We start from the raw sequence: 26,864 nt of genomic DNA, 5'->3' as shown, positions 1-26,864 counted from the left end.
AACCCAAATAGCATCTATGGTTAATTTAGCAAATGCTAGCTCAAAATAAGGTTCCCATGGTGACAATTGCAGAATGATGCTGTTAATAGACCAAGGACCCTCCTCCAAAAGTAGCTGCTTGGTCATGAGATTCAAACACTGTATTAAGAGGAAGCCGTTGCGAAGGTCAGAGATGAAGACTTCTCCAATTCCTTCCCATTTGTGTATGAGTGCATTGTTGACCTGATCAAACTGGGGGGCCTTCCTAAAAAGCTTCCCATAGAGAACGAACTGGAACTTCATGCGGGCTTTAGCCATGGCATCACCATCAATGCGGATGAAGTTGGAAGTGGTTTTCTTCAATTTGTTCAGAATGGCAGGATTGTGTAGTGGTGAGTTATTCGAATTTTGACTGTTTGCTAAAGCTACTTGAGCCCAGGACTTACAGGTAGCTTGAGGGTTAGATGGACCGGGAGGTTATCCCCCAGTTGCCATGGCAAGGGGGATTGGAGAGGCTGAGGAAGGAGAAGACAAGGTCACCGGAGAAGAAACTCAAAAAAGTTTCCAAGATAGAGGGATTAGTGGGGCATGTTTCTAAGTAGAGGGACCAAAAGAGAAAAGAAAAAAAAAGTAAAAAGGATCAATTTGGATATCATACCCCTGCATGTATACTATTTAAGATATATATATATATATTATTAAATTTCAAACATTTAAATTGTTGCACTCGATCTCCAAAACTTTTTTTTTTTGGGAACTTGTGTTTTTTGGTTTTTCAACAGATTTCTTCTGCTACTCCTTCTCCTCCTCCTCCTCCTTCTCCCTCTCTCTTCCTTCTCCCCGCCCCCCGCCTCCTCCTCCTCCTCCTCTCCTCCTTCTCCACCAGCTCCTCAGTGAGGGTGAGAGAAGGTCTAAAAAAAAAAATCAATGGTGAGCTTTCTTTTTATTTTTGTAAAAAGATTTTATTTAAATTTGATAATACAATACACAAATATGGTACTGTATTATTGTACTAATTTTTTCATTCTCAACGGATTTCTTCTTTACTCCTATTCCTTCTACCATGGAACCCTATCTCTGCTGCTTCTACTGGCTCTCCCGTTGTTACTGCTTCTGCTTTTCCAGCATCGAGATCTGAGCCGACAGACGCAATACCTTATATCTTTGCCATAGATCATGAATTTTGTATTTATCATGGAGTCTAAGATCTTGAATGCTTCATGTAGGATCTGCATAGTCCTGGATTAGATTGTGCAATTTGTGAGTTCTCAACTTGCCATTCTTTTTTGGTTTTAGTTAAGAAAAGGCTAGTTCGATGATATAATTTCTAATCGATTGTTTCTTTATTTGTGAACTTACGTTTTGAAACATAGTCATCCATGTATCTGGATTTTAGCTAGAATTTAATAATATCAAGTAGCATGGTGATTACTTCTTATTATATGTGCATGCATGTATTTGCTCTTGTTAGTAAAACATTCAATGTTGTTATTCTTATTTTCATGTTGTTGGAATATGGCTTAATTTCCTTCGTTTTGTTGGGACTTACTTTTCCTTTTTGTCTTTTAAGATTTTCTTTAACTCTTGCATTTCGATGAATTAGGCGGGATTGCCTACCAAACACAATCAGTGGTGGGCTGGTGTTCCATTCATCAATTCTGGTGTAGCAATTTTCTGTTTAGCTATTAGTTGTTTGTTCACCTCATCTGTTATGACTACTTCTATGAGATATGCTTCTTGCCATCCAAAGTGGTTACGGGGTTCCAAGGTATTTCCCAACTTCTTTTGTTTGTACTTAAGTAAGTCAATAAGCATGAAAAGTTACTGTGCAAATTATGCATGACACAACCACTGTTGCCATAACACAATGTCATGAATGTCGAGTATTCAAACGCATTAAAGGAAATGCATGATCTCCAGTCATAACTTCAGTTGTGATCTTCCCATATCATAAGATTTACTTCAATATTTTATTAGCAGTTATTGAATTATCCAGTGGTCATAACATTTGGAATAATTATGCTGACCTTACTATTTATCTCCTGATTTTATGATGTCTATCTGATCTCTTGTCATTTAAAGAAAAGAGCTATTTTTGGAATTTTTCGGTTGAATGTGCTTTTTGTTTCCTTTTTCCAGTATACAGGATCTATACATCAGTCCTTTTCCATGAATTACTACTGCATGTTGCTTTCAATATGTTGGCTTTGGTACCTCTTTGCACAGAATTGCAAAGGATCATGGGATATGTTCACCTCTTATATCTTATCTTTTTGCTTGCTATGAGCAATGCCATTTTTCACCTTATCATTGCTCTGGTCCCGTGGCACAATCCTATTAGTTCTTCCTTACATCCAATTATGAGTGTGCAATAGGGTTCTCTGAAATCTTATTTACAGTTATTGTCATCGAGACCAGCATGAGTGGAGCCCAATCTTGAAGGTTTGTTATTTTAACTACAGAGAAATAATTAAATATTTGTATTTATTATTTCATTTATTTCATATGGGTTGCTCAGTTCGTTGATGTGTACATGCTTTTGCCCCTGTTGTTATTCTTGATATGCAGTTATCTGGAATCATGTCTAGTTTTGGTCATGTTATGCAACTTTTATTGTTGAATTTATTTCAATATTCTGTCTATCGATATGTACCTTCTTTACCCAGTGTTTTTGCCCTCTTCAATGTGGCGTTTGCAGGTCTCCCTGAATTCTTTTAGTATTTTTCCAAGCTGCTAGCAACAAACGTATCATTACTGGGACATTTGTGTGGCATCTTGTCAGGACTTTGCATGTTTGTGCTCTCATTTCTTCTGAATATTCTTCTTCCCCACCCCCCTTCTTCTTATATGCATACCTGTATCAATAAAAGCACATTTCTAACCATCTTGAGGAAAATACAAAGAAAATAAAATAATCAAGGCAGGCTTTTTCTTTCTCAGACACTGATGGATTGTTCAACTATCTGCTGGCTGGGTAATCATTCTACTCATCAATTGAGAGCTCCTCATTGCTTGTAAGTTGAATGGTCTCCTTACTACTTTGTTGTGGTTTCCATGTCTGAACATGCTGTTATATTTGGGTGAAGATGAATTGGGCATGCATGATAATGGGGTAGATCATGATATATACATGTTGGCATCCTGTGCATCTGCAGAACTTTGTAATGATGAATATTGAAGAACTTGTTTTATGTTTTATCAGTCAACTTGTACCCCCTAGATTTTTTCTGTGCTGAACCACATATGGTAACCTTCCCACTCGCTCAAAACACAAGTGCAACATCAAGGTAGATCTTAGTTCTTAATTTTACAGCTAATTTCGTACTTTTGAGTATTTAATCTTGAGTTTTCTTTTCCCTTTTATGTGCAGTGGGATTATTTCAGGATCCCTGTGGAGGAATATTTCTTCATGGATGCCACAAAGGGAAACCACAGTTCAGGTGATTAGTTAGCATTCAATGCACTTTAGTGACTTGAGTGCCCTGATTAATGATATTGAATTTCAATAATTCTAAGTGCAGATTTACCATTGAGCTACATTCTTTTCTCATTGCAGGGATACTTCTTTTATTAAGAACTACAACTATTGGATTTCGAGTCATAACAATGATAATTTATTCGTCATGATCTATAAATTTAGCTGTCTTTGAATACAACTTGAGTATTTTCTACATTAACACATTTTGGATATTGTTTAGTTATAAATCTACAATATGCAACTTTCACACACTATAATTCTGTGATTTCAATTTCATTGAGGTATCACTATGTAGAGTCTTTTTAATCAAGAGATTCAAGACAAAGGCAGAATGAGCCATTAGCAAAATTTGCATGTGGATCTCTAAAGGATGCATATATACCATTCATTAAGAAGTTGTAAAATGTGTGCATTATGCATTTTGAACCATTGAAATTGGCTTGATCTTTGCCTGGTTCTTTGGGTCAATGAAGGAAATTGAGGAATGATGGATGATAAGAAATGACTTCTTCATTTGATGATTCATATGAAGCTTATTGAGATAGTTGGTTCCTATATATGAGGTTATAAACTGCAATTAGCTCCTCTTTTGAAGCATATGCCTGATTAATTGTTAACTATCGCCTAAGCACAAATCCATATTATTGAGGATGGTGTTGACATTATTTCATTAAAGTTAAGATTGGCTAAAGTTAATATTGGCAAAAATAGGCTTCAATAGGAATTTTTCATATGGTAATTAATTATTTGTTTCAATTGTTATGCCCAGTAGTTGTCCTTGATGACCATCAATTGTTTGTTTCCTCTCTTGACTAGTCACTTAATTTGTCTTGATCACAGTGAATAATGGAACTAATTTATAAATACCCCTTGTGTTAGGTCATCGAGAATTTTTTTTTTAAAAAAAAATTTTAGTCATCAAGGCTATACGTTGTTCAGCATTGCACCTATTGAATAGTTTGTGTTTTTTTTCCTTACTGCTGCAAGTTTGTAATTTCTTGGGAAAATTGCATAAGTAGAAAACCTAATTATTCATTTACCAAAAGACTAAACTTTGATATTGCATGCTAATAAATGAAACATTAATTTGGCATGATTCCAAAAAAACAAGCAACTCAGTGTATTAGTTTGTAACTTTGATGTGCACTATACTCCTATATATTCCATAATACTTGTTGTCTTATTGTCTGTTTGAAATTGTTAGTTGCAAGTTGAACTTTAGTTACAAGACAATAACTAACCGAAATGGGTATTTACTATTTTGGTATTCATTTTTGTGTGCTTATAAGCTCTACATTCCACATGCACTTCTCATATTTATCCTTAATGTATAATTTTCTCATATTTATCCTTTCTGGTCTCAAAAAAACTAAAATAAAATTCTGTTGATAGTTTTTGTGCTTCATTGTGCAGGAATCTGACCAGGAATACTCAAGTAGCTGATAGCCTAGCCTAGCTTAGCCCACATATACTCCGGTCCTTGATTTCGATAATTAATTTATCTGTTAATATTCCCATTGATATATTATGTGCCCTCATATATCATTGGTATCTAAATCAGGTTGCTGATAGCTTTGATGAAGAGCTCAAGAAGTTAGTGGCAATGGGCTTTGAAAAGGTCCTTTCAGTTTTCATGTGATCCTGTGATCAGATCATTGATTACTGTTGCATTTCTCCTTTTTCTAGTTTTCTTTATTATATATATGAGAATGACTTTTTGTCCAGTGGCACACCACACACCATTGATTGTTAATTAATAGCATGAAAATCGATCAATGGTTTGGTGATAACAAAATGTTTTAAAATGGTAACATAAGCTTATATATAGATATATATTCCTGGTTTGTTTCCAATCCCTGTTAACTCTCCCTTTTGCTGCTAATCCTCTTCAAGTCAAGAGACATTGATTGTTTAAAGTTGGAGTGTTGGACACTCAAATGATGATTAACAAGAGTATTCATCTTTCTCTTATGCAGATCTAGGCAGAAGTAGCCCTTTGCAGTAGCTAATGGAGACAGGAGACCCAAATATAGCAATTGAGTTTCTTATGAGTCAGGAGCCATGTATGTAACACTTTGGAGTTTAATTATTAATCATACTATGTGTTTTAACTGTGATTATTGTTAATACAGGGACCCACCACCCTAACTTCTCCATAACTGCAGTTACAGGGAAGGGTTGGTGGTGGTATATCAACTAGAGGGAAGCGTCTCCCACAGGCGATGTGGGACTATGGACCAAGTTAACCACTGCGTCCCAACACCCCCTCTGGGCCCACAGCGGATGTGGGACCCAAGATCCTAGCCATAGCTCTGATACCATGTTAAGACAGGGACCCACCACCCTAACTTCTCCATAACCGGGTTGGGACGCAGTGGCTTAGGACCATAGTCCCACATCGCCTGTGGGAGACGCTTCCCTCTAGTTGATATACTACCACCAACCCTTCCCTGTAACTGCGGTTATGGAGAAGTTAGGGTGGTGGGTCCCTGTCTTAACAATTATGACCATCCTGTAGTTTCATGTTTGCAGGGTTGAGTGATGAGGAAATAATAAACAAAACTTGCTGCAACACCAAGCCTGTTATGAATAAACATCATCCATATAGTGATCATTTTTTTACTGTAGTAGTTAATGATAATGTGACTGAAAGGAGGATGTAAATTGAGTTGAAAGGTAACCAACCCCCCAAAACTTATGTTTTTTTGTTTTTTGGGCAGAGTCTCAGAGAGTAGCATACAATGAACATAAAAACAAGAGTTTATCTTTGTCATGTCTTAGTTGATGACACAAACACATTGTGTCTACATTCAGATCATTTGTCAGAAAATATTGATATGGAATTTTTTTTTTGTTAATAATTTATTGTCAGAAAAATATGTTTAACTCGTCTTAGCGTTCGGTCAATTTTTTAATCATGAAAAAGATAAAATTTTATCATCAAAAGCTTCAACGCAATAAATTTTATACATCAACACCCTTATAGTTAGCTCAATGGCACAACTCCACTTGTGTAGGGTGATTATTTTTATTATTCCAAGTTCAAATTTTTAGTACAGACTAGGTTTGCAACCTAAGCCCCTTGGCCTATGCACACCCCGAAAAACTTACACTTAAATATTAAAGGTTTCTTTTTGTAAAAATAGAGTAAATTATGTTTTTTATAGAGCAAATTAAGTTATTTAGTCAAAAACAAGAAAAAAAACAAAAACAACATACAATTGGCTTGACAAAACAAACATAGAATAATACTATTTAATTTTTAATTTAGATTTTAATTATGTAAATGGATAAGAAGAGTTATTTTGAGAATATGAAAAGTTGATAACACATCTTCATGATCATCAACATTTCATATTTTAAAAATAATTTTAAAAAGCATGGAACTTGTTTAAAAAAAATATTACAAAAATTTAAAATTTCACAATTGCAAATCTTACAAAAATTGTATAATGTTAAACTGATTATATTTTGTCTGTTTTGAAGTAAAGTTATTTTTTTTTTTAATATTCTTAATTAAATTGCTCAGTTTATTTTTATTTTTTTACCATGAATAATTTTGATTAATTGCTAAGTTTACCCTCCCGACAGTACTATTAACAATGATTTCACTTTTCAGGGTTATAGGATAAGAGATTTTTTTCTAGAAGGCATTTATAGCCATTTGTTAAAAATATAAAATAATTTTGATCAAATTTAGTTATTTGTTAATTTCTCTCGAAGAATGAATTTGTTTTTAAAGTTTCAATTTGATATTAAAGATTGTGAAAATACTTATCATTTTTTGTATTTCAAATGATTTAAAATTTTTGGAAATTATTTCAAAAAGAGTCCACATAAAATTTTGTAAAACTTCATAATTAAAAATCTAAGCTGACAATTAAATAATGTTAAAATGATTCCGTTTTGTTTGTTTCACATAATTTTGTCATTTTTTGTTGTCTTGAACTTAGCCTTTTTTACACTCGACAACACGTGGAGTTTTGTTTTTGTTTATATGCTATTATAAGATCATGAAATATCTTATCAATTTCAATTTAAAATGATATTTAAATTTATTAATTAATTTTAATTACAGATAACCTCTTATCAATTTCAATTTAAAATGATATTTAAATTTATTAAAATGAATTTATAAAACTATATCTAAAATCTTAAACTCAAATACCACAAAATCTATACCCGAAAAATCTAAAAACTTAAACCCTACATAATAAATACTGAACCGTAAACCCTAAACCCTATATCCTAAGCCCTAAATCCTAAATCCTATGTCCTAAACCCTAAACTAAAAATTACAAACCCTCTGGGGGTTTGTGATTTCCAGTTTAAGGTATAGGGAGGGAGTTTTCTGTTTATTATTTACAATTTTATCTTTAAATTTAGGATGTAAATAATAAAGAGAAATTAAATTTTTTTTTAAAAAAAAAAAAAAAGATTACAAAAGAATGATGTGGATGCTGACATGGATGCCAACTTGACATCCACGTCATTTGGGAAACCCATTCTTAAAATTTATTAGGTAAAAGGTATGGGTAAGAGATGTTGAAGTTGAAGATCTCCATAATGCATTGATAAGTGTTTTTTGTTGGGTGTCTAATTCCATCCCATAAGGAATTCTGAAATTCCCTTTAGCTTCTTCCTTGAACTGTGGCAGTTCTTTTCCTTTGATGTTCTTGTTCTCCATTTTAGCGATAAGGACTTGTGGCTATTATCCTTGATAACCTATCAGCCCCCAAATTATCTTTACCTTTTATATGTTCAATCTCTACTTGGAGCCCTGTTCTTGTAATCTCAATTTCTGCAATATAATTGATCGTGACTTCTTCTTCCATCACTAAGGATTTGTTAATAATTGGAGATGTTTGGAGGATATCACTCTTTCTGTAAAAAGTTACAGCTCCTCCTTCAATCTTCACTCCTCCTTTGAAGGAATGTATAAAATTCATTCCTACGACAAGCTGTAATTCTCCGGAAATTGTCGGAGTTACATAAGTAAGAGGTAACGGGTATCTTTCCTTGTTTAGGATGATACTCCTAATTGTTACCCTTAACCTTGTTTCTTCCGTGTTGTTAAGTCCGTGAAGACTTACAGGTTGTGGAAGTTGCTCATAGCAGTATGTAGGTAAAGCTGAATATTTAATACAGCAGCGAGATGCTCCTGTATCTAGTATGGCTTTAAGTGGATAAGACTTACCTTTCACTTCTAGAATCGCTATGAAGTTCAGAAGATTGTTTTGTACGGCTGCTAGTGCCGATATTTGATCAATTTCCTCATTTATTGAGGCCATGTGGACTGTTTCACTTGTTTCTCCAAGTTCAAGTCCTGCTAATTGTGAGGCAATTATTGTTGTCTCAATGTCTTCTTTCTCTTTCAAGAGGAGATCGATCTTTTGTTCTAATTCCACTATGTGTTGTGCTTGCTCTAATATAAGCTTTCTGTGATCTACCTTTGTTAACGGTATTATCTCTAGTCCTAAAGGTATTTCCATTTGTAGTTTTAGTTCTGCACAAAACAGACATAATAATATGTTGCAGTTTAGACATTTTGTCCGTGCTCTTTTTGGAGGTCTTATCCTGCAAAAATAACATATGTTGTTATTGTAACCTATCTCTGGGTAATGATCCCAATTGTGTATACACTGTTGTTGTGTTTCTGTGAGCTTTTTGTTTGCTCTTTCTAAATTCCAATCAATAAACTTTGTTTCGATCATTAGAATTGGTTCTGTGAGGGATGATAATTTTTCTTGGTGGTCATCCTCATTGTCTGAAAAAGAACATATATCTGAGTCATTTGGATCTTCCCCATCATTAAGGCTAATAATATCCCATTGTGGATCAAGGTCCAATTCTTCGTATATCATCATTCTTTGTCTGTCTACGTTTTTACTGCGACATTCCTTTGCAAAGTGTCCTATTTCTCCACAAACATAACATCTGCACTTGTTTGGTTTTCCCGTTTTTTTGTCTGTTCGGAATTTTCTTACTTGGTTGGCTCTGGCATTTTGTCCTTTATACCTGGAGGATCTTCTTAATACTTTCTTTGGCTGATATCCCCTTGAATATTTTCCTGGGATAACTATGTTTTTGCAAAAGGAAAAGTCTTTTGCTTGTCTATGTAATTCATTATTTTTACATAGGTCTTGTAGAATTTTATATGTGAAATCAATTCTTGGTGCTACTCCTACTGCCATGTTGGGAAACTTTTGATCCCATAATTCTTGTAATTTTGTGTTGAAAGGAGGTGGTAATTTCCTAAAATATTTAGCACTTATTTCAGGACTTAAGAAAGCTGAACCAGTTTTGGATGCTAGTGCCAAAAATGTGGTAGAATATACCTCTATATCTTTCATAATAAACTGACTAAAAATCTCGAAAACTTAAAAAAAATTAAAAGTATATGCAGAATAAAATTTCTAGAGATAACCAAATATTAATGCTTGCAGAAGTAAAGTCACAGGTCTTTCTCTGAAGATCACAGAGTGTTTAGAACATAATTAAAAAGCTCTGATACCAGAGTTAAGAGATAGCTGGAAAGATAAGAGAGAGATAAACAGAATACCTCTTAAGTTCTTCCAAGTTCTTCAGCTAAATCCTAGTACTCAGAGTAAGAAAGGCCGAGAGGATCAAACTTGGGAATTCTTCTTGTATTACTCACTAAGAAGGTTTAGAGATGTCTTTTATTTTCATAAGTAGTCTATTCCTGGGAGAGTGTATTGGTCTTTGTAGGTATTGTCATTAAGTCTTTTGTAGTTATAGACCATCCTACTCTTTCCCCTCATTTGTTCTGAGTGTTTATTAACTATAAAAGCTGTTGATCTGTGTCTACTGTTAGACGTTCTTATGACTCCTAAGGCCATTAGCTCAGTTATGTGTTTATTATACTCTTCTGCCATAGCTGGAGAAGGTATAATAGGTTTATCTTGGATAGACATATCAGGGTTTATAATGTCTAGTTTACAAACTATTTTGTTTTTCTGCCAATGTTGTAGAGGATTATTCCCAATAATCAGGTTTTCCTCTAGTTTTTTGAGAACATGAATTATTTGTTGCTGAAAATCAGTAAGATTTCCAATATTAAAAAACAAATAATCATGTACCTCAATTTCTGTAATATAATTGATCGTGACTTCTTCTTCCATCACTAAGGATTTGTTAATAATTGGAGATGTTTGGAGGATGTCACTCTTTCTGTAAAAAGTTACAGCTCCTCCTTCAATCTTCACTCCTCCTTTGAAGGAATGTATAAAATTATAGGGCATATCTATACCCCATCCGTACCCGCTCAAAAAATAACTGTTAATTCCTATACCGGTACTTGTACCTGATCAAAGAGAGTAATATCCTTTTGACCAAGTATAGGTACGGATTTACCCATCGGGTAAGATATATATTGCCATCTCTAAGCTTAAGTTGTGGATTATCCACTCTATTAGATATATAGATATATACACCTAATGCCTAAAGTCTTGATAGTGACAACTTAAGAAAGTCATCTCAGTAGGTAATTTTAATGATGCCATATACTCTAATTACATGATTTATGTGGTAACATCTTACTCTAATTATTTGACAATTTGGAGATATTCAAGTCAGGAAGAAAAAAGAATGGGTATATACCACATTTTCCACATTTTCCACCAAAAAACATGGCATACTTGTTTCGAGCATCGTTATTGAACAATTTGTTCTGTGTGGTGAGACATTGCCATGGCAGATCCCATCATCGTTATTGATGCTGTCTAATCTTAGTATTTTTTTTTTTTCCTTTTAAGGAATGTAGAGCAACAACTACCAACTCTTTATTGTGTAGTTGTTCATGGAGCTTTTAGTTTGATTTACGTATGATAAAAATGCATATATTCAATTTTGCTTGAAATTTAGTTGGGAATTTTGCATCTTCCTTCTCAATTCTATAATTATGTTGAATGCCAACATAATAAACACATGCACCACCATTCAAATAACTTTTTAGTATATTATATTTGTGCATAAATTATAGAGACAAATATAAATATAAATATAAATATAATTATCTATTTCTACACTGATATATATATATATATATACAACTTTACTGTTTTCAGTTTCGCATACTTCTTTTTTTTTATTTTTGAAAAAAGTAGCATGAAAACACAAAAAAGCTAAGAGGAACTCACAAATACATGGCTTAATTAACTTCATTTCTATGCGACATCTATATTTCATAATTTCAAAGTTTTTTCATAATTTAAAAGGAAATTTTTATATTTGCCCTTGTAAAACAACATATTCATGTTTTTATCTATACAAACTCCACCTATACATCTATGCATACTATTAAAATATATGTATAAACTGTTTTGAAAGTGTTTTTGGGAATAATTTTAAGTATTTTTGTCATATTTAAATTTAAATTTATGTTAAATATGGTATTAATAATTGAAAATTTTAATTGCTTAATAAATGTTGATGAAACCTTTTAAAACTAAATTATACCCATTTCTGTTTAAAGCGGTTATTTATAGTTATAACATTAGAGTTTTCATTGTTATAAAATAATTGACTTTAAATAAATTTATATTAAATATGGTATTAATAATTGAAAATTTTAATGGCTTAATAAATGTTGATGAAACCTTTTAAAACTAAATTATACCAATTTCTGTTTAAAGCGGTTATTTATAATTATAACATTAGAGTTTTCATTGTTATATAATAATTGGCTTAGAGTGCATGCCCTCCCAACCCAACAAGGTTTGCATAAATGAATATTTGCAAATGTATCCCATAAAATAATCTATTGCATACATAACATTACAATTACAAGCGGCCTAAAGTTAGTACCGCTAGCCACCCAAACCGGATAGATTTGCTTGGTTGTAATTGTTTGAAGGTTTTTTCATAATATTTTTTAAAATTTATTATATATATATATATATTTCTCAACAAAATAAATGCATTTATTAGTTACATTAAAATATTAACATTAATAAAAATATTTTAAAAATATATAGAAATTAAATTATTAATTAACATTAACAATTTCATCCCTTATTATAGAATATAGATGAAGATGAATCAGATGATAGGATTTTGGAAAATAAAAGAGTTTATATTTTTACACAACCAAAAATAATAAATTAATTTAAAAAATCAGTTATATCTGAAAATAAAATTAATTCAGGGAGGTTTACGCAAAAAAATAAAAAAATAAAAAACAAAAAAAGATCTATAAGAACCATTTGATGCTTCTCTCATCTCTGGAATCCCGCTTCGCTGGTTCTTCTTCAAAACTCGAGAAAGAGAGGGTGTACAACAGCTGCATTGCTTTGGAGCTCTGGAAATGGCCAAGAATTCGAACCACAAGAGCAGTGGAGACGTGGAAATGCCCCAGAATTCGAACCACAAGAGCAATGGAGACGTGGAAATGCCCCAGAATTCGAACCACAAGAGCAATGGAGACGTGGAAATGGCCCAGGATTCGAACAACAAGAGCAATGGAGATGTGGAAATGATCCAGAATTCGAACCACGAGGTGATCTCTTCTCTTATTTGGAAACTTTTTCGTTGTTGTTCTTGCTGTTTTTAAGGTTTCTATTTGTTGAATCTTGTTGTTTTATGTTGTTCTTGAAACGTTGGGGGTGAGAGCTGGGGATTCTCTGTCGCTTAAATCTTAGATTTTTGTTTCGGAATTCGTTGAAATTTGGGTATTTTCTTGCCAATCGACGATGCAAGGTGATTCTTTTCTTGCTTTAGGGTTTGAATGAGTGGAATTTCAGTTGCGGATTTGGATTTGATGGGATTTTGAATTCTTAGGTTTCTTGATTTTTTGGCTTTTGGATGTTATCTTCCACATTTTCGCTAGAAGAATTAGGTATATGTAAGCTTTTCGGTTTCTTGGATAGTTGGTAAGTTTGAACTTGATTTATATATGCAGTCTTTGATCTATAAGGTTTTTGAGATCTCCATTTAAGTTGTTCTTGTAGTTAGGATTTCCCTACAATTAAATGGAATCCCAAGTTTGATGTTTGTATAATGTTATGCATTTGTTCTGTGTTTTCAAGTTCTTTCGCTTATGCTTGGTTGTATACTTCAATATGACACATTATTGAAATTCCCAAAGCTTGGGTATTTCTAGGGAAACTTATGCTATTCTCTGGATAAAATCTGTATAAAAACTTAACATGCTTGACATTAGTACTGAAGATTTTATGACTATTTCTTGCTATTCATGAAAGAAATAGAATCTTTTAATGTTCAATAATTTTGAGTAATCAAAATAGTGGCAGTAAGTGTGGAATTACAATATTTAACAAGAAAACAGAAGAAATAACCACAATGAACGTTGGTACATGACATGGTTGCTTATTGGTAGCTTGTGTGTTGCAGACAAGAAACTCAGTATCTCAAGTTTATTGTGATGGTTTTACAGGCACCAAGGGTTCCTGAAGTCATAGTTGTTCAACGGGGGGAATGGTGAAGGATCTTCCTTTTGAACTGATAATTTTTTTACCCTATTTCTGCTGCTTCCACATATGCGCACGTGCATGTATCTCAGCACACAAACAGTGTCCACAATTTGAGCTTACTTAATTATTTGCAGGTCTGAGTTTGAACGAGATGGATTGCTCTATTGTGCATGCGAAGACTCTTCATTATGCTTCACAGAGTGAGCACCTTTTTTTTTTCTTTTTGTTAAACCTAATCTAGTCAGTTGTAGTAAGACTAGCATGTCTTTACCTGAGGTTAGTCCAAGAGACCATTGCTTTATTCTCTCTTGCATCCGTTTATGTCTCTCATATTACAATCATCTTGCCAGAATTAGTGAATGATATGCCCATAATTATAGTTGATATAACTCCACTAACAAGATGGGGTACTCTGGTGCTCCACAAGTACAAAATGTGCAGATGAGATAGTAGAAGCCAGTCAAATGTACTTTGGTTAGAGTTTGGGCTTGGTTGTTTGAATTTAATTTAGAGAGGTTTTTTTTTTATAAAATAAACCAAAATTTTAATTAATTATTTATTAATTAAATTTTAATATTAAATTGTTTTTTAAAATAATACTGGATGTTTATTAATATTAATTTTTAAAAATAAAATAATCACTCATTGGATATATTTAAATAGCTGGAACATGCACAAAAGATTTGTGGGATAACCCTAACATGGCTTGGCTTGCTTGGTTGGAGGTGGTGGGATAACTTAGGATAATGCATAATGTCCCCCTAGAACCATGGCACCATGCACCACCCCAAATAACTCTGATATGATAAGAAGTTTCTGCATTATATTCCCTCTTTATTTTATGTACCTTGCTATCTGAAAACACTGCTTATCATACTTACTGTGTACATCTACACTTAAGAGTCCCTTGCTTCTTTTTTTTGTTCTGATTGCTACAGAATTCATATCTTAATGGTGATATTTTTCACAGTAAATTCATTGTTAGTTACATGGAAGACAAGATAACATATAATTTTGATCAAAACTGTTTCTTTTTTCTTTAAATGTCATTGTTTTAATGGAATTTAGATAGAGCAGCCTGTTTATTTTCAATCAGAAGCAACATTAGCATGCTATCCTTTACCTGCTATGACTATGGCTTTTTGGCAGCTTTCAACTGTTATGCCAACAATTAATTGGATTTTACTTGTTGACAGCAGTTTTTTTAATTGAAGTAGCTGATTGTATTATAAAATGTTGATTTACTTGTTGTCTACAAGTTTTGCCTTTATGAAAGAGTTTCACATCTGTAAACCTCAATATCTTGCTTGTACGCAGTTTTCCTTAACTTTTTTTTTTAAAATGTTCTTCCAACACATTTATTTGTCTTACTATGAAAACCATTAGAATTCTACAGGCCTTTTAATTCTTGTGGCCATTTCAAGCAGAGAATGTCCGTGCTATCTTACTGGTTCTTGTTGCATAAAGGCTTGCCTGTGTAAAGATTGTCCGAACTTTTTGGAAGATGAAGACGAGCAAAAGGTGATAGAAAATTGCTGGCCTCTTGCATTTGAGCCAAAATAGAAGGAGGTTCTGGATTTTATGTGGACCTTGGGAAACAACTCCATTCGAAATCCTGCCATGCCAGTGATTTATTTGTGGTGTAACATAGAACATCACTAGTTTTTTTCATCTAGCCATAGGAGTCTAAAGTGGCCAGGTTTCTGCTTCCTAAGCCTGAGCAGATGGCCTATGCTTAATAACTATTATCTTAAACTTCAGTCCAGTCTCTGGCTTCAGGTCTGGAAAAAAACTACTGCTTGCATTGTCATATAATTGGCTTAAATAGCAGAATGGCAAGCTATAAGAAATTCTGCGAATGCTATATGATTGTATCATCGTCATAGCATCAAAAATCACATAGCAAACATTATTTGAATTGCTATTTGACAAAGATGTTGGTGTACAATTATGTTTTGTAGGAACCTTCATCTCAGTATATCCGGGAGCTTTGCTACTGTAGGAAATCGGAATGCCTGAAGATGTGAGTACCTCTACCAAAACTTAAAGTCAACATTGTTGTAGTAAGAGTGTTATGTGCTTTCCTGCTTACATTCTCAAAAGGAGAATTGCTTTATTTTCTCTTTATTTATTTTTTTTTTAACTTTTACTGGGTGCGTAAAATACTGCCACATTGAAATTTATGAATTTATGATCAAAATTAGTTTGATCTTATGTACATAAGATGCAATATTTATCTAGCCCATTTTTTATGAACTGGGCACACTTGGATTAAGTTGGCATGCTAGTCCAAAGCACATTTTGTCTTAACTGCATATAATCTCAAGAAATTGTGATTTGAAAAATCACTGTGCTGCATAAATTTTAATGGTGATATTGTGTGAAGTAATCAATTATAAAGTTGCAATGGAGGTGATAAAGCATGAAATATTTATAACAATGTTATATTTGGATATCCATGAATCTAATATTTGGATTTAATGAGTGATGGCAGACCAATGGCAGAATTTTTCCGTTGTCAGAAAGATTGCGTTGGTAAAAGTTTTAACTCCACCTGCTAATTTTTTCCCCCTTTTAGTATCTCCTGACAGTCACAAGTGGTCAGCTTAGCTAATTTACTCACTTATCAGAATTTTTTAATCAAAACAGATGGCTATTTTCAAATTAATGAAAGCTTGCATGTCCAAATATATGCAGACAGTAATCTAGGAGGTTTGCTGTTAAGCTAATAAAGTGTAGAGAAGCCAATCCAATGCACTTAAGACTTTTTGAACCGTGTGTCACCTCAAGAATATTTGATATGATAAAAATATTTCAATTACATTCTCTATTCATTTGATTTACCTTGCTCTCTGAAAATATTATCATACTTTCTTGTTGGTGTGTCAGTCTGAGTTTGCTGTATTTATTGCTCTGAAAGAGGCTGGATGAATATCAAACTGTGATGTCATGCAAAGTATATCCATCATTAATTGCTAGGAAGGCAACTAGACGGTTCAAAAGGAAAAATGAATAAGACTGTTCCTATTAGCTATATTCATTAATTTTAGTTTCCAGAATGGGGGAGTGACACCAAACAATTAAATTTAAAATAGGAACACCTCTTTATTTTCAAACTGAAAGAAGGTTGGTATGCTAACCATTTGTCTTTCTATTAGCTTTTGCTTGCTACACTAATAGTTTGCCTTAACTTACTTTTAACTAGCAAATTCTCATTGAAATAATTGATCATATCTCCAATTTTTAATTCCTTTTACATATATAATTTTTCCATTACAAGAGAAATTCACAGACGTAAATCCAATTATCTTGCTTATATGCAGAAATCTGTATTCTTGTTTTATTTTTGGCTCAACCTTCTTCACTAACAGCAGCAGTTTTACAGATTCAAATTTATTTTTTCTAGGTTGTGTAGGCATGGTGAGAACACTAGTGTACTGATGGTATTACATGTCTTTTGCTTTCATTAAAACTACATTATAGCTTTACTGTACCTAAGTTTTTTTTCTTAAGCATGGATAGTTCTGCTGTAGTCCCTTTCAAGCTTGCCCCCACTAATTTATTGTCTTTTAGCTTTCAGCTTTGGATCTCCCTTGTTGTTCAAACCTTTTAACTCTGATTACATTTTCAACTTGTTGACATTTCATGCAGTGATTGTCCGTGCTATTCTTCTGGAGTGCCTTGCAAAGAGCTTTGTCAATGTCAAGGATGTTTAAACTGTGTCAGTGTCATGTCTGACAGTGTGATTGATCCCGAATTGATGGGGAATGTTCAGCCACTTGCAATTCAGGACAAAGAAATGGAAGCTTTTTGGTGGTTTACAAACCCACAGGTACAATGCCAATTGAAGGCCTTTTATGCATGGTGGTGTGTTAAGTTGTGATCGGTTAGTGATATTATTTTGTTCACCTTGTTGTAGGAGTCTAAAGCAGCCAATCTCCTGCTGGCTAAGTCAGTAAATTTCTTGAGCTCATGTTGGCCCAAAAAAGAGAAAAAAGACTTAAATTATTTGGGCCAGCTTGAGCTTTAGATTACGAACAAAAACTGTCTGACTTCTGCTTCAGCTGCCATAAATTTTACTTCAATAGTTTCTAATGTCAGGCTATCTTATGAAACACTTCTGATGCTATCTGATTTTGTATCATCAACATAGCGTAAAAAATCATATATGAAGCTTGTTTAAAATGCCTAGTCGTTTATGGTGAGTTATGTTTTACAGGCAATTAGCGCACCAGAGATTCCACAACACTTCCCTGGAACACAATGGGGTCCTTCAAAGCGCTGTAGCTGTAAGAACTCAGAATGCTTGAAATTGTGAGTATCACCAGAAAAACTGAAAATCAACATGATTTTTGTAAAAGTATCATATATTTAGGGGCTGGGTTGCCTGGAAGGGATTTTTTATCATAAAATTGAATGGAATAAATAATGCATAAAAGTTGGATAAAAATGTTATATTTTGCATAGTTATGGACCAAATATTTAGATCTGGGGAGTGACGGCGAACCAATATAATAATTTGTGTTTTCAAATTCAGATTCTGCTGTCATGGACTTGTCCTTCAAGCTGTCAACTTTTTCCCATTTAGTTGCTGCTGACGGTCACCAATAGCACTCATTATTACCTAATTTACTTAACATTGGCAAATTTTTAACTGAAACAGCTGATTTTTCCTGAAATTCATACAAGTTCCAAATGTCCTCACGTTTGCAATTAGTAATCCAGAAGTTTTGCATTTGAGATAATAGAGATCACATAAAGCCTAATATCATGTTTATTTGCTGTTCACCATTTTATATCAATTCATGGAATGTCTACTAACCGTGATGGCTCAATACAATTTTCCAATTTGGGATTTTTGTTTTTGGCATTACTGTGTTGAGAGCACTAGGATGATAATTGTAACTTCATTGGCATTCTGCTCAGGTAATTTATTCTCATGGCCTTTCTGAGGGGCATATTCTTTATTTGTCTCGTATTTTTGAGATTGTGCCATCCTTAATGTTTTTGTTCTCTCTCCGACCAAACGGCTTGCCTGACAAATACATGCATTTGATATTCCTTGGTGTTCTAAGTTTGGTGATGTTCTTTGTATGGTGTCATTTCAAGCAGTCATTGCGAGTGTTTTGCCACTTCATCCCGCTGTTCTGAGCTGTGTATTTGCCAAAAGTGTCACAACCGAATTGGCGATGAGGAGAGCATTATTATGACGGCCAGGAAGGTGGTGGAATCTAGGGATCCACTTGCATTCACTCCAAAATCGATACTAATATCCTATTTTTCTGACTATGTTTGGGTAATGATCAATACTTAAGTTGGCCACATGAAATGCTATATGCTTTCCATTTTCCAATGAATATTAATTTTACTTTTTTCATTCAACTAGCCAAGAGGATCATCTTCCAAAAACCAAACTTATGATACAGCCATGTATACTAGTGGCTGTGCTTGCCAATATCCAGGCTGCGGGGATAGATCCTGCGAGTGTTTCAAGGTTACATCCTTCTCTGCTTATCTAAAAGGATCTCTTCCATGTATGTTGTCTAATCTGTTTTTCTATTTTTGTTTTGAAGTCGCTACTAGGATGTTCATCCGACTGCAAATGTGAAGGATGTCAGAATTTATGCGGAATCAAACCACCAGCATTTTGAACAATCTAGTATGTATTTCCCAACTCTGATCCTTCTATGATGATAAACTTCCCATACTTGAGACTCTTGACTATATTAGCTATTGTTTAGAGGCCTGTGGTGTTTCACTTGACAATGATACAAGGTTGATAGTTATGCTCATCTTGGATTGAATACTATGAACAGATTAAAACAACCAGATTTTTAGGCTTACTTGCCTTTCATAGGTTTTCATGAAATCACTTGTGTTTTGCTTTTCTTGCTAAATAACTCAAGGCTAGTTATTTTAGATGAGCAGATCATACTTGATTTGGATTTCAGCAGAAACAGAAATACTATTTCAAAAAATAATTCTTGCTGTTTCATTTTGTTGTCGCTATTAGATCTCATGTTAATTAATAATTCCATTATTGGCAATCAATCTAGCACTCATTCATGCAGTAAAACATATACATATTTACGTATGTAAGGTGAAATTGTACCAATAATTCATGACTGTACTTGTAAATGTATTTTCATCTCTGGTACCGAAAAATATACAAGTTGGTTTGGTCCCCTACTGTATCAATCCATTCCAGTTGGTTTCTTCTGTATAATGCCAAGGGCATGGAATTTTTATTTTTGTCACTTCATCAATTGGAATTTTACAGATTGCCAACTTGAACAATAACTATACAGTTCAGGACCAACTCTTGCTTGTATCTATTTGTATGAATGTTTGTATATATTAATTGTATATATTAATGCATACATATATATATATATATATATATATAGAAAGAGATAGAAAGAGAGAGAGGAGATCTGTCTGACTCCCAACATTCCTCTACTGTTTGGTAGCATGATTTGCAGAATAAGATAAATCCCAATTGCAAACTACTACGGATAGTTGTCAGAGATCTAAACTTTGTTGTTAATTAAACAAATCCATATTATAATGCAAATTGTCAGGGCAGGTATCAATACAAAGAGTGAAAGTTAAAACATATCTCAGTGTACATCATGTGTGTGTGGTGGTGGTGTGTCTTTGTGCTGCATGTGATTCAGAGCGCATGATATGAGAGTCATAATTTAGTAAATTTACACTTCTTCCCTTGGATTTTATAGAATGATGATATGATCTTAGAGATAGTGGGGTGCTAAAGCTTTAGTTTGTACTTTGCCACCCTTTCCCCAGTGATGTTTCATGCTTGTTTGGGATTGTGAAAACCTTACCTGAATATGTTTGTCACTTGATTAATATTAATTAAAATAAATATTTTAAAACTAATTTTTTTAAAAAAAAATTAATAGAGGTTTGTTAAAGATTACTAATAAGTAATTTTTACGATATAAGGTTGAAAATAGAAATAAGTGCAAATCTATTTATCCCATTGTAGTTTTTTGTCTTTTTGTTTTTTAATTGTGTAGATAAATCACAATTTTATATTTGGTAAAGGAATAAAATATGGACTATCCAGTCATATTATTTATCAAGAAATATGCAACAAAAAAAATTAAAAAATAGGGTATGTTTTCCAAGTGTGTTTTCCCTATTTTTAATTATAATAATTTTTTAAAAAAATGTTTCTATATTCACTTAAAAAAAATATATAAAATATTTCTCATTTTCCCAGTTTTTAGGTAACATGAGAAAGGCATTTTAAGACAAATTTGGATTTTATTGTGCCATAGTAAGGTTGATAGATAAAATTTATAAAAAAAAAAAAAAAAGATGAACACGTATGTTGTTGTCACATGCACATGAAGTTGGGTTGACCATTAATTAGTACACGGGCAAAGATTGCACTCGCGGTTGGTTTGGCGAGAATCACGTGATCTCCATCATTAGTTAACGGCCTTCTAATTTACCCTCTGTTACTTTCTGTACCTGTATTTATTAAAGCTTCTTCTTTATATTTATTTTATATTTTCATCGTGGTACTTATTAACGCTGTAACTTGACTGTACAATAATTTTGATATGCAGTAACTTTACTGTGCAATAATTTTGATGTAAAAATTTATTTATATGGCCCTATATATATTACAGTATTTTTTTTATTTTAGTATTGTAATTTTTTAATTGATATAAATGACCTAAAATAAAAATAGTGAAAATATATATTTTTATTGGAAAACAAATATAAAAGAGGGGGGGTTTGCAAAATTTGCCCTAAGCCGGACATGTAAGTATGAGCTGTGAATTAATTGTCTAATTCATGCATCATTATTGATGACCTGTTACTATTATTGTTTCGAACCAGTCTTGAACTTGAAATTTTTTTATTATCTCACTTATATTTTTTATAATAAGATCAAATATTACTAAGTTATAAATCTTTTAGTTACATATAAGTTGTTGTTAGATTTTGGAATATTTGAAAATATTATGATCTTTAAAGCATGCCCCCACACTGCCACATTGTCATCCCTGTGTATGAGGATATAATTAAAATTTTTATGCGGGGAAATGTGTTAGTTGTTGTGAGATTTTGCGAAGTTTGAAAATCTTATGATATTAAAAACACATTATATTCATTCAATTGTGAAAACCTATGAACTAGTGGACTATGAAGATTAATTTTCTTATAATTAACACAGATTTATTTCAAAACTAAAGCACCAATTTTTGTTATGCAATGAAGATAATAATAATAATAAATTTATAATAAAATAAAATTGAATAGCAAACTCGGGTTCAAAATCCCCGCCTACGGTGTTTATTCAATATTCACTAGGTCTCAATTTGAGTTTTTTATGGGAAAATTTGTATTCTCTATCCCCCCTTGTCGTCGGCCGGGTCTGTTGACCCGCCTTCTCCTTCCCTCCCCTCCACCCTCGCTCGCTATTCTCCCCTTCCGCCGGCTATTTCAAAGTTTTTTTTATTTTTTTATTTTTTAGATATATATATATATATATAATAATTTTTAATTTTTTTTATCTTTATATATTTTTATATTTTTATATTTTTTTTATATATTCATTATTTTTTATTTTTTTAGTTGAATGATTTGATTTTTTTGATTTTTTTTATTTCTCATTTATTAGATGTTTTTGTTGAGTTTGTTATTTTTAAATATTTTGTGAAAATTTGTAAAAATATGTATGATTGATTAATGTGAATTGATTTAGGGATTTGAGAAATATTAAAACTTTGATTTAGTAAATAAATTTTAAATTATGATTAATTTATATAGATGTTTAAATGAAAGTTATTATTTTTCAAAAATATTTAAATATTAGTTTATTTTGTAATTACTAAGATCTTAAATGTAAATAATATATAAAAATTAAATTTTTAAAAAATTATTTAAATGAATTTAGATAAATGTCCGAGAATCTTTTTAATTTAAAATATTATCTATATTTTTATAATTATAAATTAGAACAATATCAACTCAAGGGGTAATGAAGGAATTACTTTAGGCCTTTATTTTTTAAAATCCTCATCTTTAGATATATTTAATAATAATTAAAAAAATCAAATTTTGAAAGACTATCAATAATTAACATAATAAAAAATATTTTAATTTAATATTTAATCAATGTAATTTAATCTGAGTTAATTTTTAGATTTTAAAAATATTAAATATTTATTTTAATGCTTCATCATTCATATCTTCTCTCACTAACTTTTTAAAATTCTATTATGATCTTTGTAATGGCTTTTCATGCATTTATTTCTCCACAATTAATATAATATTTATTTATTTTAATTATAAATAAAAGCTTTTGTAGTTTTTATATTGTTATAATTTTCTAGTTAGATTTTTACTTTGTTAAGTTTTATTCACAAATTTTAAATATATCATTTTATTATGAGTTTAGTAGTATGTGAAAAGACATCTCAAAACCTCTAGTTATCGTAAGCCACCTGAATCAGAATTATAAAGAAATCTAAATTTTGATAACAATATATTTTAATATATTAATTAATTCTAATTATTTCTCTTTAGATTTTACTTATTGTTATAAAAAATTTTAAATGTATTTTATAATTTAAAATTTTTGTTAATTAATTATTTTAAAACTTGTAATTGTCCCCTCTATATAATTTCTGGCTCCGCCCTCGTTGCTCTACGTGTTAGTCCACTCCAAATAATAAATTTTTAAAAGATCGTTAAGTTACCATAATGAATGCCCCTCTATATCCATATATCTTTTTAACATTTTTTTAAAAGTGGGATGTGTTTGTCGCTATTGGCCCATTTGTCCCCCAAAAAAAAAAATTTGAAGGGTGTTACTTGCAAATAATGTATTTAGAGGCCCATGTTTTTCATACTAGATTCTTTTGTGAGCTAAGGGCTTCTTCGTGAGCTTAATTAATCACACACAAAATGTGAGGACATATATGCATTGATTTATTAAGTTTGTTAATATTAAATTAAATTAGAGAACCTTTTCAGTTTTTTTTTTAAAAAAAAAGTGAGTAGATGGCAAGGGAATGTTGACAGCTTGGCGTGATGACGTTGTCAGACACTGAGAAAACGTTTTAAAGACCAAAGCCCAGTCATTCCCAGGACCACGGAAACCGTTTTGGACTGCAGCGAGGTTGCTTGGCCAATGGACTCATACCAAAATTGTAATATAATAAAAAAAGTTTTTTTTTTATTTTATATATATACATATATACAAATACTTATATAAATCTAAAAGCTTTTCTTTCTAAAGTTGCACCGTAGATCATATATTTACGAACATTGATGTTGAACCACATGATTGAAATTCAACAATATTGTGCTTATAAATAATAACACAGTAAAAAATGAGATTTATAATATTTTAATCTGAACTGTAGATCATAATCATAACAGTAACTGAATTGATAGCACTGTCAAATTTTATTTCTACTAAAGCCATAACATAAGGTAAAATATAACCAAAGCACAACTTAATAACTGAAAACCCAGTTCGAAGTATAATGGTCCGGCACTGTTCATGATAGTATTCATGAACCAATATGTTCCTATTTCTCTCTTCTTAATTATCTATCTACCTTTCTAATATCCGGGGACGTTGCTATGAACAACCATATTATCTTTTTCTCTTTCTTTAATATATGCTTTTGAAAATTAAGATCCATAATGGCATAATTGAATTAACTACTATTTTTATTTAATGATAAATAAAAATTAGGCTTAATATATTCCGAGATCTATGTATATTGACAAAGATGACAAATGCTACCAAAGAGATATATAGGTATAGAGTTGTATCAATTATAGTGGCTTAACGATAGAGATGACAATTTGTACCCTACCCGACGGGTATATTACCTTCTTTGACCGGGTACGGGTACGGGTAAGGATATTACCTGTTAGTTTTTGAGCGGGTACGGGTCAGGTAAGGGTATGCCCCTACCCTACCTGTACCCTTACCCTTACCCGTTGAAGAGGGTACGGGTAAAACCCGTACCCTTACCCTCTCATATATATATATATATATAGTTTTTTATTAAACTAAACATTTACTCACAATTTACTCAATATCTATTTTCATGGTGATTAATTTGAAAATAATACTTCAAATTTTCTCTTAATATATTATTTTAAATTTTATTTAATTTCTATATTTATATTTGATAATATTATCAAAATTGAATTTTAGATATATATTAAGAATCATAATTAAATTAAAAAAATATAAAAAATATAAAAATAATGTTATAATAATTTATTCTATAAATTATAAGAACATGAAAAATAAGATACTAATAAAAAAATCAATTGGATATAACTTATGAGAATTACTTATAATGTTTTTTATATTCAAAATCTTACTAGATATTTATAAAATTTGAAGCTATATAAAATATAAATAGTAGATATATAAAAAAATTTTAAACAAAAACCAAGATGGTTAAACATGAACAAAACAAAAGGTAGAGTTACCATTGAGTCCTAAATAGACGTCATTTTTATGTGATTATATAATTTAAGATAAACAAATATATATCAACTTGTAATTTTGAATTTATAGACATGTGTTTAAAGATTGTAATATAATGTATAATTAATTTATTTTTATTATTATTTAAATTTAATTCGATAATTTGAACAACGGGTAAGCGAGTACCCTGCGGGTATACCCGTACCCTGTGGGTAAGGGTAAGGGTAAGGGTATGATTTTTTTACTCTGAAGGGTACGGGTATGGGTACGGGTATGGGGTAGGGGTTACGAGTACGGGTATGGGGTAGGGGTTACGGGTACGGGTAAGGATTTTGGCATACCCTACTCATACCCTACCAGTTGCCATCCCTACTTAACGACTTTCCATGGATTTATCATGTAAAAAGTGGACTAACACATGAAGCAATAAATGTCATGCGCCTGAAATGATATATTAACAATTATAATTCCACAATAATATATAAATCCCCCTATGTAAAACTCTAAAAGGATGAAGAATATGACTCATCATATACAAGACCCATATGACAATTTTACAATTATTGAAAGAATAATTTTTTTACAGTACTTGAACCTAATGAACAATGAGGCTAGTAGCACTAATCCAAAAGGAGCTTTGGTTAACTCAGAAAGACCTTAGGAAGTTTCCCTTGACATGCTTTAGTTGTGTAAAATTACATTTTCGGTCACAAACGAGATCATTTCATTCCCATGGGCAAACTTGTTGATGGGACAAAAAGGCCTTGTGAAGGTGGATAGATAACCTAATGGTGAAGTTTGAATTTTAAAAGTTATAATTATATTTTTTTTAAAAAATAAATTAAAGGAGGTATATTGATCCATTCTTGTTTTATACATTTATATTTTTATATTGGACTTATTATTATTATTTTGACAAAGACAATAAAGGCAGTCCCATATGGGGTTTATATGTTTATATTTAACTTCTTATTTTTATTTTAAAAAATATGGGGTAAAACCATGATTTTAGTAAAGAGAAATGTAGGTATTAAAGTATACAAGCTTGGAAAAACCCAAAGAATAGTATATGATAAAGAAATTAAAAGTGATAAAAAAATATATTGAGGTAGTGTTTGATGGTATGATATTAATAAATAGTGAATAATACGAAAAAATGGAATTGGAGACTTAGAATAAATAGTGAACAAACAATTATTATTATTTATCCTCAATTTGTTAAAAAAAAGATAATTAATTTTGAGAATAAACTAATATCATTCTAGAAGTGAATTAGTTATTCTCAAGAATAAAGCCTCTTATTCAAAATAAGAAAAAAAAAAAAAGTTTATTTTATTCTCTATTATTCTTCAATCATTTGGTAGTTATTTTGAAAAATAATGGTTTATTCTTTCCTTGTTCTAACAATCAAACATTACCTAAAAGTAATAATGAAATCCAATGTATGATTCTAAAA

The 26,864-nt window shown here is 31.7% G+C and overlaps 1 protein-coding gene and 1 pseudogene across 1 annotated transcript; both read left to right on the top strand.

Annotated features, from left to right (window-relative positions):
* The first annotated feature begins 443 nt into the window (after nt 1-443).
* Nucleotides 444-2,973, top strand: LOC120277632 (annotated as a pseudogene).
* A 9,706-nt stretch (nt 2,974-12,679) lies between these two features.
* Nucleotides 12,680-20,189, top strand: LOC120276798 (protein tesmin/TSO1-like CXC 3). Its single transcript, XM_039283508.1, has 10 exons — nt 12,680-12,974; nt 13,872-13,915; nt 14,043-14,108; nt 15,336-15,429; nt 15,870-15,931; nt 17,560-17,740; nt 18,128-18,222; nt 19,021-19,204; nt 19,295-19,402; nt 19,482-20,189. The coding sequence occupies exons 1-10, from the start codon at nt 12,783-12,785 to the stop codon at nt 19,557-19,559; spliced, it is 1,104 nt and encodes a 367-aa protein (XP_039139442.1). The 5' UTR covers nt 12,680-12,782; the 3' UTR covers nt 19,560-20,189.
* Nucleotides 20,190-26,864: the final 6,675 nt, after the last annotated feature.

The sequence above is a fragment of the Dioscorea cayenensis genome, chromosome 15 (assembly GCF_009730915.1).
Source record: "Dioscorea cayenensis subsp. rotundata cultivar TDr96_F1 chromosome 15, TDr96_F1_v2_PseudoChromosome.rev07_lg8_w22 25.fasta, whole genome shotgun sequence".
NCBI classification, from domain to species: Eukaryota; Viridiplantae; Streptophyta; class Magnoliopsida; order Dioscoreales; family Dioscoreaceae; genus Dioscorea; species Dioscorea cayenensis.
The sequence above is the reverse complement of the archived record's forward strand: the minus strand, read 5'-3'. Positions and strand labels throughout refer to the sequence as shown.

Bases quoted from the DNA above. Each gene is read 5' to 3' on its own strand.
- LOC120276798 (XM_039283508.1), top strand. From the start codon at position 12,783: ATGGCCAAGAATTCGAACCACAAGAGCAGTGGAGACGTGGAAATGCCC. The intron at 18,223-19,020 runs GTGAGTATCACC...CATTTCAAGCAG, and splicing joins AACTCAGAATGCTTGAAATT to TCATTGCGAGTGTTTTGCCA. The intron at 19,205-19,294 runs GTAATGATCAAT...TCATTCAACTAG, and splicing joins ATTTTTCTGACTATGTTTGG to CCAAGAGGATCATCTTCCAA.